At 37.5% G+C, this 19,249-nt stretch overlaps 1 protein-coding gene across 5 annotated transcripts in view; it reads left to right on the top strand.

Moving 5' to 3' along the window:
• Nucleotides 1-19,249, top strand: part of LOC131571971 (disks large homolog 2) — a 620,230-nt gene that overhangs the window by 407,891 nt on the left and 193,090 nt on the right. For all 5 annotated transcript variants that reach the window (XM_058824787.1, XM_058824783.1, XM_058824784.1 and 2 more), the window contains one exon: nucleotides 13,259-13,361. In XM_058824787.1, coding sequence (XP_058680770.1) covers nucleotides 13,259-13,361 — 103 coding nt within the window. The remainder of the gene's footprint in view (nucleotides 1-13,258; nucleotides 13,362-19,249) is intronic.

Genomic DNA, 19,249 nt, shown 5'->3' on the forward strand with positions numbered 1-19,249 from the left:
TGCCCAGTGGGCAGTTCTTTCAATAGGTACAGGACCTAAAACAGAGGCAGTTAGTTTACACATGAAAGTTCAGCAGCAAAATACATATTTACAGTTTCACAGAAATAGTTAGTGCATATTGCTCCTTGAATTCCTATGATGACATTTTGTTTCAAACAGTTTCATCATTTTCTGTAAGGCTGCATCAAGTTGTGTACAAATGGGAGAATTACTGTGAAATAATACGCATAAGGAATTAACAGCAAGTATTTGCATTTGAATCTTAACTTTGGAAGTTACTGAATTTTACGTCTTTGTGCAAGGTTAAACCTCAGATTAAGATTCTTACAAATAGACATCTTCATGTTTGCTGGGTGTCTGGTTGTCAAGGGAAGTGAGAGGACATTCAGGTGGCCAACTGTGAGCTGTATAGAGCAGGCTGAATTTCTCCCTAAGCTATATTACCTCTATTGACTTTTAAGCTTAAGCACCACATGCATTCATGTCTATATTTAGGTGTCTTAAACTGCATCTCACATTTCATGTCAGTTTGCCCCTTTGATATATATTTACTTTTTCAGCTATCATGCTTCCTTAGTCACAAATAAAAGTAACATAAAATCCTGAACCATAAAGGCAGTATAAGTTTTATTTCATCCTCCTGTAGAAATGCTTTATGTTCACAACGGCTGGATGCAGCGTGACTTGGAGCCTGAAAGTAGAATCAAGAGGAAAAGTAGACTGCTTGCTCTGGGGCAAGATGACTGCTCCAAGGCAATGCATCCACAGGTTACTTTAAGGGAATAAAACAACTTTTCTGATGGGTCATTGCTCAACAGCAGCAGGAAGGAGTAGAAAAAGAACAGGCTGCATTGCAAAGACATACATAGTACTACTACTCATAATACTTCCCTTTCCCCTCTCATCTAACCTGAATCAGGTGAATGAAGTTAACCAAAGCATTCTGTGTGATTTTCCTGTTGATCTGATGTAGTATCAGGATGTGCACCTATATGGGGAAAGACCCTTTTTTTTTCCCACGCTGCTTTCTGAGAATTAAACAACTACGGGTTGGGAAGGGGCTGGTGCAGATACTCTTTGGGGTTTTCTGTCACTGGTATGTGGCGCTGTATAAACCTAGTTTGCAGCACCAGTATTTGAGCATCTCACTTCACTATTGTCTCTACTGTTTTATACAAGGTTCTTCCTTGCAGAGGGATCTTAATCTTAATCAGATTTCATCTTGTGTCTGTGCATCGTCCTGCTGTTGTTTTTTGGTGAAACATTTGCTATTCTTTATGAACAGTTTAAACATTTCTTTGTACTTGGTTCCTCCCACACAACTCCTACCCACCTTCTCACTCACACCTGTAGCCAAAAATACAATATGCATTTGAAAAAACAGAGCCTTCTTCAATTTCTACTCCAAAACTGTCCATATAGAGCAGGATAGAATGTAAGAACTCTGTGCTTACTTAAAGCAAATATTTATGTTCTGTATTTGCTGCAGTTACATTTGACCTTCAGACTGACTTCCCTCCTTTGGTACAGAGAAGCTTTCAGCTTTCTAATTTAAAATGGTTATTTTGTTCCTGGTAAAAGCAGAAAAACTGCTCAGGGCAAATAGTGCATTTTGTTACCTAGTTACAAAACTATGATAAATGGCAAATACCATTTGGTTTTCCTTCTCAGATTTTCTTTTTTCCAAAACACAGCTGTCTAAGAAAATGTTTGAAACATCTCTATAGAGCCTGGTATATTTTCTTCTTTGATCACCCTTTTTGTCCCTTTTGTGTAATAGTGTCAGGACTGTAACAGATATTCCCTTTGCCCTGCAGGAATTGTTTGCACAGGCACTGACCATATCCTTAGGATGCTTTCTTCCCCGTGGTGGTGTGAATGCTGCATGACTGTCCTCAGGCAGGGGACAGTCCATCAGTTTCTGTGGCCTTTAGCTGCAATTTTCTATAGATTTCTGTAGTGTTTTTAGCATTAATCCTACTTAGTCAGTATGTTAACTGTGTAAACTTGCTTTGTAGTAATGCATAGAGCACTGCTTGGTGTACAATCAGAGCATTGATTTACATATTGTATATAATCAGGGCAGTGATTTAAATGGGCAAATCAGTGCACCTGACTGGACTCTTTTAAAGTAGAATGTGATTGAAAATCGAGCAAGAATGTGTTGCTAAATATATCCAAAGGATCAATACTTGATTGTAGGGGATATCTTTAGGTGACAGATCTGTAAAAAGAAAACCTCTGGAGAGGAAAGGAGCTGAGAGCACAGGCATTGTCATATGTTAATGGGATCACACCAACTAGAAGGACAAGTAGATTAAGCTCCTTAGAAATATTTAGTGGATTAATCTGAATTCAGGCTTTGCTCATGTTGGGAAGCACAGAGTATATAACCCTTCAGGCCTCCTCTGTAGCTAACAGAAAGGTGTAGCCATAACTTACCTTGCCCTAAAGAACACATTTTACCTGAGTCAGATGACCATTTTGCTGTAAAAATTTCTATTTCTTTTCATATCTTATAGAGAATTTAGTATAACTTCACTTTACTGAAATAAATCCCATCCAAACTGACCAAGCATTCATTAATCCGGTTTTGGCGGAGAATATAGAAAATAAGTATAAGTCAGATAATTCTAGGTTTTATTCTCACCAGTCAAGAAAAATAGCCAAAAAATGGGAGAATGAAACAGATTAGTCCACTAAATATTTCTAAGGAGAAAGACAACTTGCCCTTGAGTAATTATATAGTGTAGAGGCAATTTTTATGAATTCGTGCTGAAAGGAAATTAGGAAGTAACATGAACTTCAAAACTAGTTTGCTATGCTGTCACAGTTGTGAAACTCAAGTAATCAACACTGAAAAAGTGAAAGCTGAATTAGTCACTGTGGTAATAACAGCCCAAGTCTTAAAAATTTATAAATGTTAGGTAAAATCCAGGGGGAAATTCAGAAGGGCAAAATGTAAAATGAGCTGTACTTTCAAAAATTAGGAAAGGCATCAAGAAGATATTATGTTTGATAAAAATAGAAAACCAAGCAAGAAATTAATTTCCCAAAGAGTTGGAAAAAAGATTGTTTAAAAGTGAGAGTTCAAACCTTTAGTGATTTTTTTGTTGTTGTTCTTTCTTTAAAAAGAGATGGATCCACAATTATCCATTTAGGGCAGTTACGAAGAAACAGAAAAGTCTTTGAAGTGGACTTAGGCAAAATCAAATTAGAGCTTAGATGAGTTAGATGTTGTATCAGATGAAGTTGATTCTCATATACTTCAGGAGCCATTCAATTCAGGCCATTCATAATTTTATTCAAGAACTGGAGGAATATTTGGGGTTATATGTTGCCCAGTTATCAGGGAAAATTTCTGGGACAAACAGTCAATATATTTGCAGATACTTAGAAAACAGCAGAAGAAGGAGTACCAATCCTGATGAATTTTTCAAGAATAAATTGCCAAATATCATTTTCCTCCTGAAAGAGCATTAGTCACAGAGAAGAAGTCATAAATGTCATTTTACTGCAAACTTGCAGCCCCTGTAATCTACCTATCAACATCTTCATGGAATAGCATGTCATAAGCCTCCCAAAAACATAGAGAAAAGCAGAAAAAAGCAAAGATGTTGTCAGGGTGAGATCTAATGGAAAGATCAAGGGTAAAACAGCTGTTTAATATAAGTTCAGATATTGCTGACAACTCTGGGAATTCTGGGATTTGGGGATGTGGGTTTATGTCTGTATAGGATCATCTGGGTGCACAGTGCTCTGCCTTTTCCAGATAAACTCAGTTTCACCCCTCACAATGCATGCAGACATATGTTCAGTACTCACTGTCATCATGATGAGCCAAAAACATTTCACAAAACTGAGACACCCATGCAACTTCCCTGTACAAGAAGAGAGATTTAAAGGTACAGAAGGCAGCTGGGAACATGGTGAAGAAAAGCTGGGTGCAAACACTGGAACAAAGTCTCTTTTTCCGTGAGACTGTGAAGTTTAGAACTCATGGAAGAAAAACCCTAGCATCCCCCTTGATAGTAAAAATTCATTTTAATGTAGTATGAACCGTGTCCGTGTTAACACTTCCATCTGGAAATAGTGAATCTTGGGGAGGTGAGCTGGTAGCAAACTGTTTTTAAGTGTTGTTGGTAAATATATCTAATCTGATGGCTGGAAGTGGAACTTAGACATACCCAGCCTCAAAATATGAGGCATTTATTTTGTGATCAGAGCAAGTGGTTGTATTGCCAGAGAAGCTTGTAGACTTGCCACTTTGGGACTTCAAAATAAAATGGATTACTCAAAAATACAACCTTAATAGAGATTCCAGGGGGAAAAAAATATTCAGGATATTCAGGAACGCTGCATATACTGCTGCATAATTTCATCTCATTAATTTAGGAATTTGTCTTCCAGCTGGATTTCTGTCTCATCACCACAACTCCTCACCCACATCTTTCTGCAATCTGTAACATGCAGTGGAATTGTCTTGATGCAGTAACTGTTTCCTAATTTTAACTCTCGCATTTCAAGCATGTGATCAGAAGCTAATAAATTATACCAACAATTCTTTTAAATAAGGTATATTTTTAACCCCAAGGGTGTTGCTATCAGACCTGTAAGTTCTGTGTCATATACAGCTAGTAAATTGGCCTAGAGTAGAGACTCTATATTTCTGTTGTGATTAAATCATCACTTGCCTCTAAAATCTTCATTTTGCTATTGCCTCAGTGAGTAAAAATGGTCTCATGCCAGACTGCTTGCTCTTCAGCTCCTTATAGTTTAAGGAGGAGTGCACATTCAGTTCAAACATTCTGACTTGGCAAGTTTTGGAGTAACACTGTCAAGCAGAATGATATCACATCTGATACACTGAAGATTTGTAATGAGGTTTTCACCCCTCTGTGTTTCTGCACTGCCAGGCTAACAGTGAAAAAGTGAAAACCAAGCTGCTACTGCTGGACACAATGGCTAAAATCCCTGAGCTTTATTCATACAGAGCTTTGCCCCAGGCTGGACCTTTGCCTTGTGCTCAAACTAACTAGTCTTCAGGAATCATTCTGCTCAGTCAGTTTCGAAGTGATTAAAAAAATTGTCATATGACACAAGCTGCAAAGTAATAGAAATTGGCCATCCATTAAATAGGGTACTGAAGGGTTATCTGCAGTAGTTTGTGCGAGGAGATTCTTGAGATCTTTTTTAATAAACAAGTTAGATATACCCTGAATCTGAAAAAGCAAGCCATCAGAATGGGAGCAAAATCACTCAGAGAATACAAGAGCTATTTCCTTCCCACTGGTTATAAAAAACATGGTCTATATGAGAGTATGAAGCTTTGTCTATTCAAAGTGTCTGTGTCATAATCTTCATCTGTAGAACCACAAATAAATTATGAATGTGATTCAGGGAGTTTTAGTATGAAACGTGAGCACTGAACATTTACTTACATAATTCCAGTAAGACAGTCTACCCTTCAGCCATTGACACGTTGCCTCGTGGTCACTGGGTTGAGTTCAGTATGGATTGGCCATGGCACAAGCCAATGGCCATCTCGCCTCTCACAGCCTCAGAGCCATTCTCTGGATGTGGAAATATGAAAACACCTATCAAGCAAGGATTGATCAAACACCTCAAGGCAAGCATTTCAATTTTTGAATTAATCTCTAACTCAGTGCTCAAGGTCACTTCTGTCTCTAGGCAGCCACTAAAATTGTTTTGCCTTTTTTTTTCAGTTCCCGAGTACCTAGTTCTTGTTGACTTCAGCTGAAATTAAGTTCTTATAATCTTTGAGGTATAAGGAGCTTGTTAAAATGAAAACCTTTACCTCATTTCAGAAGCAAGAGAGTTTCAATCATTATTTCTGCTTATACTATCCTTTGAAATTCAAATGTGAAGCAAAACCCCTGTGGCATTATGAGTAAAACTGAACAATGCCAGCTTAGTTATATCCATTCACTTGTGCTTGCAAATATGAAAGTTAATTTAGGAAACAGTTACTGAATAAGGAAAAATACCTTTTTAGATGTATATGGACACCAAGGTATATGGAATAAATGCTACTAAAAGGGGTATGTCTAAATGACTAAGGATGAGAGCAAGAGACAAGAAAATACAAATGCTGAAAACAGAATTAGAGAGAAAGAGGGATATTTCGGAAAGGCAGGAAAGTGAATGGAAGTAACAGTCGTGTGTGAATAAAAGCTGTAGGAGGGAGGAGGGACAGTTTGATATTTTACCAATTCAGAGTAGAAAGAGAGCAGGAACTGCAAAGGAGAAGGAATGCTTGAAAAGATGACACTGTAGTGAGATCCATGAAATTAGGTGGTGGCAGAAACATAAGGGGTTTTGAGTGACCACACAGAAGGAGAAAAAATTTAAAAGTAGCAACTAGATTTGAATTTAAGAGCTAATTATGAGCTCTCCATTTCAACAATAATGGATGCTCTTACTAACAATTGTATTTGATGGATGCTTCATGTATAAAATAGATGAAAAATATTATTTATATTTTTTTTTAAATGAGCTGATAGACACTGGCTTGTGTTATTAGCTAGTATAGTACTCCAACAGGTATTTTTCACAGGTAATACCAGTTGGTTCAATATGCAAAAGGTACATCTTGACTTTACCATTTAGTAATATGACAAAATTCCATTGATCACCTTGCAGTTGCTGAATCACCTCCAGTTCAGGTGGGTACTTGAACAAGCTGGTAGCTATTCAGAGATCTGAATAAAATAATTTTCTTGTCCATTAAGGCTCCAGTAAGTCCATGCATCCTTTTCACAAGGTGTCATTTACTTCTTAAACTAGTTTTATTCATTAAAGTAGTTTTGAGGAATTCTGATGAATTGAGGGGAAATGACTTTTAAGATGCCATTCAGTGAAATTATCTCAGTCTCAAAATTTGCAAATCTGGCATCATTCATAAAAGCTACAATCACATGGGAAGCTGATCTTGTATCGAAATTTCTGTACAGTTTGGATTAAAACATAAGTCTTTGCCTATGGTTCTAGGCTTAACAGGTGCTGTTTGGAATGATTCATGTGGTCTGGTGAGTCATAAGTCTTGTTGGTTCCTACTGTAAAAGGCAGTGTGTGCAAGGCACCTCTTCAAGAACATAATTTTTTTTTTTCTGCTCCAAATATGTTTTGATATCCCTTTCTTTTGGCTTAGCTGCCTCATTAAAGTTCCTGGCGGAAAAAGGCATGATACAGCTCATACCCCCACAGTGGTTCTTGTTTTCCACAGAGAGAAGAATTTACCTCTAGAATGTCCAGCTCCTCAGAGCATAAAGACCAGCTTACCAGAGGCAAAGATTGTAATTCTAAAGTAGTCAGACAAGGAAAACTGAAAAGGTCACTGAAATTGCTGGCCCATAAAAATAGAGGAGGAGGGTGCTGGGCATGGAAAAAAGCAGATGGGACATGATCCTGTGTTTTCAGCAGAGTTCAGGATGAGAAAACCACTTTGCTTCTCTGTGCTGCTCTAACTAAATAATAGAAAGTGTAGGCTTAGAACAGATCAGAATTGAGAAACTGGGAGAAAAGCAATAAATCTAGCCTGAAAATACAGCAAAAGCTGGAGAGTGAAGATCTATCTTTCTTTCTTTCTTTCTTTCTTTCTTTCTTTCTTTCTTTCTTTCTTTCTTTCTTTCTTTCTTTCTTTCTTTCTTTCTTTCTTTCTTTCTTTCTTTCTTTCTTTCTTTCTTTCTTTCTTTCTTTCTTTCTTTCTTTTCTTTTCTTTTCTTTTCTTTTCTTTTCTTTTCTTTCTTCCTCTCTCTCTCTTTTTCTCTCTCTTTTCCTCCCTTCCACAACTTCCTTCCACCACTTCCTAATCTTCCTTCCCTTCCTTCCTTCTCCTTCTCTTCCTTCCCTTCAGTAACAAGGCAAAGGCTGTCCCATACCAACATTTCCCCTGCTGGGTGTCACCCCCAGCCATGTCCCACAGTGTCCATGGTGCTGAGCCCCTTTTGCTTCCCCAGCTCTTCCAGCAGAGCCTTGGCCTCAGGCTGGATGTGCAGCTTCTTTGCCTTACAAAAAACTGCTGAAAGGCTGTACTTTGGCAGCATGTCCTGGTTTCTTAGAATTGTGCTTTTTGGTGAATTGTATGAGTTGCCAAGAGGTGTGGGGGCTGTTGTGTAGAGGGGTTATTCCACCTGCTTGTGAGGAAGCTTTTCCTCAGACGTGTTCACGGCGGATCATCCTTAATGGGTTTTTTCCAGTGTTCCTTGTTTTACATTCCCAGTGACTAAACAGGACTGCTGGAGAGCATGGCCCAGCTTTGCTCTCATCTCTTGATGATGTGCTTGACAATACTTGATCATGTAGAGAATTAAAGCAGAAAATTGGGGGTTTTGCTTCTTCTCTTAATGCAAACAATGTGAATTCTGGCTGTAAACAGTTGTCATTATTCAGACTTCTGTTTGCTTTCTCAGGCACCAAAAGATCTTATTTTATGTTTTCAAAAATAGAAGAATTTAGACAGAATTTGAAAACTCTGCTCTATTGTTTGCTTTGGGTAAAAGAATGCCTTTCCTTCACCTTTTAATTTAGTGTATAAAAGCATGAACTATGTCAGTGACAACTTAAAGAAGTAAAGGAAAGAAACCCTTTATGTTTCCTCCTCAGGAAAATTATATGCTTTTCCTTTCTTTTCCAATCCAACAAGGTATTTGGTTCCAAGTATTCATTTAACTACAGTATGAACACAAAATAAGGTGGCCTAAAGAAAGAAATGGCAAAGTAAACCAGATTATTCTGCTAACTTCTGTTTGAATAACCTACCTAGAAATCATGTTCAGTTTATAGGAACCAACCAAACTGCAAAAAGTTCAGAATACAATCGAATTTCTATTAATATGGGCCGCTCAAATATTTTAGAGGGAATATAACTCTTCCAATTTTAGAACAGTTCAGTCTATGCTAAAAGTAAATCTGATCTTTCATTTCAATTATGATTCAGTATTAAATTAAGATCATGCTTTAGAGTCAACAGAAGCAAAGGCCCAGTAATTACTGTGAGCTATGGTTGCATCTTTTTCTCCATTTCAATTTAGTTTTGACTCTAGAGTTTTCAACTTTAATCTCCTATTGCAGCACTCCTCTTTGTTTGTAAGCTTTCGAACTGCTTTTTGCCAGCTCGAAGCACAGAAGAGACAGACTTCAGTAGAAGCTGCAGGCTCTTCTTATTTCCATTATGTCAAATTCATTTTAGAGTTAGGCATCAGAAATTGTGCAGTCGAGTTCATTCTGGGCCAGGACATCAGGGCTGTGCAGTCAAGCTCAGAACAGCTACTTTGCTTATTGTATAATACATTCTAAAGGAGCAAGCCCATTTATTGTAGAAGAAAAAAAAAAAACAAACCAAAAACCAAAACACCTTTGATATTTATTAAACTTTCCTGTGCACATTTGCACCTTTTTCTGATTTTTTAAAATTTTCTTTTACTGATTGTTCTTCACATAAATTATGTTAAATTAATTAAAAGCAGTGGTTTCAATCAGATTTAACAATTTGCAATGAAATCATATGAGAGAAAAATGTTACTGCGCACAATTATTATGAGACATTAAATTAAAATTGCTTTGGAGGAAGAGACAAGACAGAGTATTATTTATTTTATTCTGTCCAAATTCTTCTTCATTTTGGTCTGATGGTAAAAATTTGATTAAAATATGTAAACTAATGGTGCCTTTCATAAAGATTTAATGTTGCTACGTGAATATGCTGACTTTCAACTAGAAGGTTTGGAAGCTGATTATATTTGCTTTTAAATAGGGGGAAATGATATCCAGAAATCAAGTTAGCATCTACTCTTCCTTTTCTTTACTAAGTCAGACCAGATTATAAGTAATTTCTAAATTTAATACCTGTTATCCTACAGTGAAATTCTGTCACTGTTGGTGAATAAAATAGCATGCAAACAGAACTCTCCCTCCCTATTTAGCAATGTTTGTTTTATTTTTTTTTTTTCTGCAGCAGTGTCTCCAAGAGGGAGATCACTGTTTTGGCAACCTAAATGTGGTCAGGTCATTTCCCTGGTCAACATTGCTTAATCTGGTTTGCCTAGCTTGATTATAATCTTGATAAAAATTGCAGAAGATAGAATTTATTTGTTATTTTCTCTCTGACATTTCTTTTCCTTACTCTTTTGATTTCAGCCACTCAGGCCTCTAAGTCTTCCTCAAGTGTCTATCCCCAGCTATATCCTAATATAAAAGTGAAATTAATTTCAGGAAAATTCGTTCACTGCAATGTGTTGTGTTTGTACTTTGGGCAATCATTTCTTCTAGACCAAGGGTGCAAAGGGCAAAAAGCAGTCACCTGCCATTTCAGCTGAAATGTTCATTTCAGCTGGCATCTTGCTTTTCTGTGGAGAAGTGAAAAATATTTGTATAACAACTTAAGTGAAATTCCTGTCCTATATGCACATCTTTATGTGTTATTAGGATTGTCCTTATTAATTCACACAGGCATAGAACTATTGTCTCTCAGAGGAGGAGAATAAGCATGTGATTTCCTTATTCTTTCATACATTCTCTCCTTTTATCTATAGAGAGATTATTGGGATTTTTTAGTGATGTTTAAATCTTCTGTACTATTATTCATAGACCACTGCAATGTTTTCCTGTATTGCTTAAGAAAGGCTTGTGTTCTCCCATAGTCTTTCAGCTTAAGCCTGAACAAAATTTATTTTTTTTTTCCTTGGGACCTTCTAATGCTGACCCGGTGACATAATCCATATCCATCTCCCCAGCTCAGGAACTCAGGAATTCATAAGTGTTCCTTTAAGCTTTTCTTCAGATTATCCTGTGCTTTTGTGGGACTCTTTTCCCTTTCAGTTACGAAAGGGAAAAGCACACAGATAAAAACAAAGCTCTCTCTTAATGGGAAGGTTACTTGGCTTCAGAGTTGTCTTCTTCAGACACAGAATCAAGGCTGATGTTTCCTTTATGCCATGACATAGGCACTGTTCTTAAATTTAGAAATTCTGCTCACACTTCACAAAACTCAGTTTTGTGCTTAGGTATTGAGTAATTGTAGTGCTGGCACATCTGTGCTCAATGCAATGCAGCATCAAGTGTCGTAACGCCAGGACTCAGGAAAGGTAGGGAACAGCACCTCTTTTTCTACAGCAGTACCCTAATTTGTGCTCCTTACAGGAAGCTGGTATTCTCAACAGGTGTTGCAAAGTCCTAGTTGACATCATCTTCCTCTTTATGTATTTTCACTGTTGCAGATTAAAATATGGTAGATTTTTATGGCACTGAAAGTTCTGCTTCTCTCCTTTTGTTCTTTTAGAATGCACTTAATTATTGCTCTCTAAGGTCATATATTCCTAGACTGAATTTCAGTGAGGGTTTCCCAGAGGCTTCAGCGCACAACTTTAATGAAGGCTTTTGAACCTTTGGCTCATTGCTTTGAAATTTTCTACCAGCCATTATAACATCCCAGGGAGATGGGACAACTGAGGACTCCTGTATTAAATTATGAAGTTTATCATGTTGTATTTGCCCCATGCTCATAATTTCTCTGTACAGTCATCAGTTCTACAGCATCATGCAGTCTTCTGTATCAGAAGCTGTGGTATCTCCTGGGCTTTATATAAATGCTATCACAAATTAGTTTTTCTAATAGTAATAATCTAAATGTTGTTTACATACTAGTAAGGACTAAATTTTGTCATGCAACTAAGGAAGAAATTCTTTATGATGCCAGTGGTGAGACACTGGCATAGATTACCCAGAGAGGTGGTGGGAGGTCCATCCCTGGAAACATTCGAGGTCAGGATGGGCAGGACTCGGAGCCACACGGTCCAGTTGAAGATGTCGCTGTTCATTGCAGAGGTGTTTTAAAGTTCCCTTACAAATCAAACTATTCTATGACTCTGTGATTCCATGGTAAATAATAATTGTGTTCTCAAAACAGCATAATCTCTAAAATTTAAGATGGGACAGTTTCTAAATACTGTTGAGCCAAATAAATATATTCATAGCAGACTCAATAGCTGTTACTTAAAAAGTTCTATGGAATCAAATTTTTATTTGCAATCCTTAAAAGTTGTTTAAATTTTAAAAACCTTTCTTTTTAATATGTGCTTAGCCATCCTGCAATGGTACTTGGTAAACATAAACACAAATATTTGCTCTAGGTGAGGATTTGGGTCTAGTGTTTTGGCATATTTGCTTCATATGGCATGATTCTCATTCCTCTCCCTGCCCTTTATTTCCTTTCTTTTTCTTTTCCTCAATAATCAAAATTGGATTTCTGATGAGGTTGTTACATATCAAAATTTTCCTGTTCTTCACTGAAACATTATCAAGTGGAAGCCTGTAGAAGTTAGAGGAAAGGCACATAAATACATAAGATAAACAAATACATAAATGCAAACATAAATATGTAAATAAAAGGAATCTCACATACTTCAGTACAGCCAGACAGTAATGCTCCCACTGGAAAGCAGGATTCAAGTTACTGGATCGGTTAATAAATCTAGATGTGAATTCTGTCTCTTCTTTAGGATGCTGCTGACAAAGTATGTATCACAAAAAGAAATCCAGAGAGTTGTGAAACTGCCCCTGAGTTTTAGGGATGGATTTCCCTATTTCTTGTGCAGCCAAAAATGGTTGTGAAAAAGAAACCATATGGAAAGCTGTGTGGATGTTGGACTGCCAGAGTTGAGGAAGCTGTGCCTGATAGCAACTCCATTGCTGCCATGGGCAAGACAGGATATTTCCAGGAAATAGTCAGAGGGGTTGCATGAACAGAAAACAGTAGATGGGGTTTTTGCTCTAAAAGTTCTGCAGCCAGCAGCTTTTGTTAGACATGCTCTATGTATCTCTGAGTTCCCTGATGCTACTAACTGGGCCTGCAGAGTTTGACTGAAGGAGCAGCTTCTTTGCTTGCAGTATTCTTCAGTGACCTTCAAGCATCACTGAAAATTTATCTTTTGAACTTAATATATTAAGTGATATTGCTTGATGAAGAGATAACCGGAAATGCAAACTCAGTAGAGCAGGAAACATCCAAAAATAGTGGTCAGAGAATCCGCATGGATAAGCACAATCAAACTATGGGGTGAGTGGTACTGGTGTGTGTCCTCTTTGCTGGTCATAGGAAGCTTCCTCTCAGCCTTTTTGATTTTGTACTGTGCTTCTGCACCTGGGCCTTTACATCCATTGGGTATTTAGTCCCCCCCTTCTGTCTCCCTGTGCCATGTCAAGCTGCTCATAGCTGCTGTTGTCTCGGTTCCCTGCGCAGGTGAACGGCATTGATCTCCGTGGTGCTACCCACGAGCAGGCTGCGGCTGCACTCAAAGGAGCGGGGCAGACGGTAACCATCATAGCACAATACCAGCCAGAGGGTAAGTGAAACAACCACCTGCCAGGCACATGGCAAAAGAGGAGAGCTCTGGAGCCACTCATTTCACAGGGTGAGGCTGCTGTAGCTATCATCAGCAGTCATCAGGGGTGAAAATCAAAGTGGCCATTCTGTCCCAAGGAAATGGCTGTACTTTTGTCACGGAGCACTCTTTAGGTGTGCATATAACAACAACACAGTAATCAACACTTAGTTATTCATTTTATCCTCATTAGTGCTCGTTTTATGTTCATTTCTAGTCTCTTCCTGGAAATAGGTAGTGCAAAAGATAGGTTAAGAGAGACCAGAAATGCCAGGAAGAGCTGCCATTGCTTCAAACAGTCAGATTAGAATTAGACAAGGATAAATGCTTCCTGCAGAATGTGTAGAGCTCCTGTTATTACTTTTGGATGACAGCATCCTTGTACCTTCAGGGCAATTAGGCCTGGATAACAACTACTTATTAGAGAAAATGACAGCTTTCTAAATAAAAGCATCAGCAGGAAATTCAGCAAAATGCAAAGACATTTAAGGTGGGATGCATCTCATTCAAATTTTGCTGTCAAATATTTGGCTTTCTAGAAGTTAAGCTAGTTTCAGAGGGCAGAGGTAGGCACTGATTGATTTGGAGTCCAGATTTAAAGGACAAGACACCTTGTTGTCTATGATCAGTGCCCCAGATGACTATCTGAGGTTCTCAGGGGATTTGTGAGAGGGATATTACCTGCTGATTGGAAGTCATGGTGGTTTTTCTCTTCAGCAGTTATTACTTTAAAGTCTTTGCCAGATTAATTCAGCAAGTACAAGTGGCTGTGAAGATTTGCTGGCACCGTGTTATCATTTTTCAGGAAGCAGTTCTAGCTCAATTCGCAAGTTGATTCTGCCTGATTGTGCCCAGCCTAGGAGATATGCAAGTCTCCTAGGTGAAACAACAGCTCTAATAACATGCTCAGTCAGTCAGGTTTTTTTAGAGAAGTGAATTAGTACTTCCAGAATTTATCCAGTATGATACTTTCTTTAATTTCTTTGGATCCTGATGATAGCAATCAAGTAGAAAAGGAGCTTCTATTTTAGTCAAATGTACAGTTGTGCTTCAGATCTGGAATCAAGCATCCATTTATTACTTTATCTGTGCTTGAGTAACCAAGCAGAATAAGCTGGGCCAAGAGGGCCAACTTAGAAATGGGCAGATGAGGGCAAATGAAAGTATCTATCTTCAGTTAAATAAATGGAACATATTAATATAAAAATGCATGACTAATAATCAGCATTATTTCAAAGAAGTGTTGAAAAGCAATTCCATTACAGATAGAGCTCTGCACTGGGCTCTGAATGAAACCATGTTCCTATTAGTTCCAGCAATCTTGTTTGCTGTCTGGTGATTTTGCACTGCAATTATCACCATGGTGTCTGGGTACTTGTAGCAATCAGTGCCATGTCACAGTTGTTCCATGCCATTGTTAATACACAAAAAATTACATTGCTTGACAGCTTTTTCCTATTAGGATTGAACTTCTAGTTGACATATTTGTACCCTACATTTTAGCAGCTCAGTCCTGTATTGAATGTAGTTTTGGTGAACATACAATTCAAGTGATACTGATGAAATCCATCAGGTATTATTCTGGTTATTTATTCCATGTATTCTATTTATTCTGTGTCATTGCTCCATTCACCAAAGCCCCTGTTGAGGGCAGACTAGTCCCAGCTGCATCACTTCTTGTCAGTGAAGCAAAGCCAGTTTTCTGTTTCTGCCAAATAGCTCAAAACACACCACTGTGAGTGAAGCTTGTGAGGAGCAGGGCCCAAAAGTTTGGTTTTTATAGTAAGTTATGTAATATTTAAAGGTAGTGAGGGTTGTTGTCTACAGTTGTCCAGCATGTCTTATGTTACAGCTGAAATATTTAATTTTAATCTGAGATTCTGGTTAATATAAACTGCATAAGTCAAATGAAAAATGAAACATTTGTTTCCTGAGAGTTCCCTCACAACACAGAAAGATGAAAAAACTTCTAAAGAGTTACATAATCTTCACGAAAGGTTATGTAAAGATTTATAGGCTACACAGAAAGACAAACACACTCTATATGAGACTAAATACTTATTTTATTCTGAGGTTATTGCAGAACTCTTTTTGTCCTTTATTTGAAATTTATACCTGATTTCTTATTTACTATATCTTATCTTGTTGCGTATATTGGAATATAGTCATAAAATAGTCTTAAAACTGTACAGCTGTCCTTCCCTCAGGGGCTTCTCACTTTTAAATCCTTCCAAATCTAGTAAAGTACATAAGCTAAGTTGGCTGGTAGCTTCTTCCATTTTCACACTAGAAGTTCTGAGTTGTTACTACAACTTCAGCTGTTTCTGAGGAGATCTAAGAATAGACACTACAATTGTTAATCAGTACTTTTTTAAAATGTCTTTGATTATTAAGCCATTAGATGTCGTTGCAAAAAAAAAAAGTCAACATTCAAGAAATGCTTTAGCTATTGATATTTCAGGTATTGAGTGATTATGATGTAAGTACCAGTCAATACTGTAAGCAAGCTGATGATTAGCAATTAAAATTGTGAGTAGAAAAAGCTTACTTTATGCAGTGAAGGAAAGCTTCCAGTATGATTATTGGTATTTTCTCAAAAAATAAATAATATGCTATGCTGTGGGAAGAAAATAAGGTAAATATTATAGAAACAGCTTTCAAAGTTTAAATGTCCCTTTCCTTGTTTCAAACAGAATCCCATTCAAAGCCTCATATGAACTTCCTTCACATTTATGTGTAGAGACTTGACAAAAAAATCTCATAAGAATGGTAACTCCTACAAAAAAAAATAAAACAAACCCTAGTGCTTGCCATCAATTTGAATATCTTTTCCCATCAATATTGTGGTGCTTTTTTTTGTCATCCTGTTTGGAATGCACAAATGCAGAGATGAGCTCAGACAAAACAGAATAGCATCACGACATTTTTTTGAATGCTGTCCGATCTGTGGTTGGTGATGGTGCTCAGCTGAACCACACTGCTCATCCCTCAGATGGAAGTGGTCTGGGTGAAAATGCTGTAAAAGAGCACAGATACTGTGAATAAATTGAGAACAGAAGAGACAAACAGTGATTTCATGTAAAGTTGTTGAATGGAAATAAAAGGGTTAGTATAAACGGAAAACGAATTCCTCAGTTTTGCCCTTCAGTCCCTTTTTTTCCTCATTTACACTCACCACCTTTATTTCCCTCTTCTCTCTGAGGAACAGAAGAGGCAAAGCACTATAAAAATCTATACAGAAATGTAAATTCTGTGAGCAAAATTAGGGATAGATTATTGAGAGCAATAGGAAAACAAATCACAAAAGTTGAAAAAATCAGAGCTCAGCAGTAGAAGTACATATTTAGGAACAGCAGCCAACAGGGCATTTTTAGTGATTCCTTACTTTTATTTAAAAAACTGAAAATAACCTGTGTACTGTATGTTTTGTACACATGTATTGTGTAAATGGGGGAGAATGAATGTTAAGCATCACAATCACTGTGGATGTAGTTTATATGGAGGTTTGTTGGTGTGTTCAATCTACACTAACTAGACCCCACAGGCATCAAAAAGGTAACCTTTCATATTCTTGTGAAACTCACATCTTCTGCGTGTGGTTGATATGAGATTAAAGATAATTTAGGGACCAAAAGCTACTTAGAACAAAATTAGAAGACAAACCAATCACTTATATTTAGCTTTGTACTCCAATTTCTTAATAATCAGAAGCATTTTGACTTTCCTCAACAGCTTAACAACTCTCAGATCTCTTTTAAAATATTGCACAAATTTGAAGTAAATGCAAAATAAAAACCTGAGCCTGGAAAATAATTTTAGGATGGATCAGTGTGTCCCTACTAAACAATTAAGTGAAAATTAAAATGGAATATATACCACACAGGGAAACACATTTTACACTTCCAGGTTTTTCATCAGGACATATTTTGCTGTTTAACAGGAAAAGTTGCAAGTACAGCGCAGTATGGAAGGAATTAAGAAAAAGAAAACAACATTTTTTCAGTTAAGCTATAATATATTTTTAAAGATAAAGGAACTTTGGTGGAAATAGTGACAATTTGCCCTGGAAGACACAGCTTGGAAGTGGGGACAAAGAGAGTTCTAGTCTCCTAATAAAGCTGCTAAAAAGCTTCACTGCACGTTTTAGTCTCAAAAGCTCATGTTCCTTTCCCCCACAGCAGTGTGAAAAGGTGAAGTGTAGCCTTAAGATTTTTGAAAACTAGTCTGTGTCAGTGGTCTGCAAGCTGAGCTGTACTGCATTGCAGTACCTCTGCAGCTATTGCCTCACAACAGTGCCTGGAAAAGTGTTAAACCAATTGGAAGTTTCATGTGCTTTCAATCTTTCAAGCGAGCCGATTAACCAGCTCCCTTCAGAGCTCATTGATTACAGTTTGATTAGAGCAGCTGGCACTGCAGAGGTTAAAAAGTTACTACAATGAAAGAATTTGTGCTTTATCTCTTTGTGAGTGAGCTGCTGCTCGGTGCCTGTTGTGAGGTGAGGAGCTGAGCTTTAGCTACAGAAAGAGTGTGAGGGGGAGAGACTGTGAGAGGCACTGTCTGTCTCTGCAGGCAATAGCTAAAGGAATTTTTGAGTTGCACCTAAGCAACTCCTGGAAGCTCTGATAACTAAATTTACTTTTTTATTCTTTTGCTCCTAATTTTGGGAAGCCCCATAGTACGTTGGAATAGGCCTAACTTTTATCAGCAGCCCCAGATTTTATGAAAAAGTATCCCTTGTCTTATACATTTGCCTGAGCTGCAGATGCTGAGATTCACTTTTATGAAAATACCAGATGAAAAATCCAAGAGTAACTTCTGAAGGTCTCTGAAGTGATGGATATTTTTTAGCACTTACCCCTTTTTCATTCCTTGTTCCTGCCTCAGAGTACTAACACTTGTCTCTTCTTTTGGTACAGCAGTCACATAGATTCCTGATGCAGACATTTAACCTTTCCAGCTGCTGTGGGAATTAGGTAGATAAAAAAATATGGAAGAAAAAGAAAATAATTGTACTTATTCATCTTTGCCTCGGTTAATTCTATACTTTGAAATGTGACTAACCATATTATAGCTCCCTTTTCCCAGCTGTTAAGAAGGAATATAGCTTTAATTACTTGGATAAAGTTGCATTACAGCAGTTGGCTTTCATCTGGAAGCCACTGTATCCAATGCAAGATATTAGAGTTACATTTCATGCATGTGCATTAAAGAGCAGAACATAATCTTGGACTGGCCAAGCTGGATCTGACCAAAGCACATTTGCTGAGGATCCAATTTCCAACAGTGGCCAGCAGCATAGAGAGAGGAGAAAGACCAGGACAAGCACGCAGTGATACTTGCCCTTAGTACTGTCCTGCTCACCAGGGGGGTGAAAAATCCTCTCCTTGTCCTCAGGCAGAAAACACCATCACTATAAAAATGAATAAAAGCGAAAAAAAGTTTAGAGGTATGTTTCATAGATTGTCCTGCTGAAGTTCAGTGAGTGAATTTTTTTGAGAAGCTTGGTCCATTTTTTAGTTAGGAAAATTGAGAAAGAATGAGAAATACAAATGACAAAACTCAACATTAAGACAGTATATTTTTCCCCTTGTATTTGAGCCTTTTTTTTTTACTTGACATCTCAAGAGACGAAGCATTCTTCCAGAACTAGAGAAATTTTTATTTCAAATCTCCATTCATTGATAGTGGTTGATAGTGCACCAGAGTTCTCCTATGGAAGAGACTTTCAAATAGTAATATTAAAGGCTGTTTTTTCCCCCTCTTTTTTACAGTGGCATCTCCAACTCTACTGTTTTCTTACTTGCCCACAGATTTTTTACTGTGTTGAAGAACAGTAAATGGTTTTCTCT

Source organism: Ammospiza caudacuta, chromosome 2, assembly GCF_027887145.1.
Source record: "Ammospiza caudacuta isolate bAmmCau1 chromosome 2, bAmmCau1.pri, whole genome shotgun sequence".
Taxonomy (NCBI): domain Eukaryota; kingdom Metazoa; phylum Chordata; class Aves; order Passeriformes; family Passerellidae; genus Ammospiza; species Ammospiza caudacuta.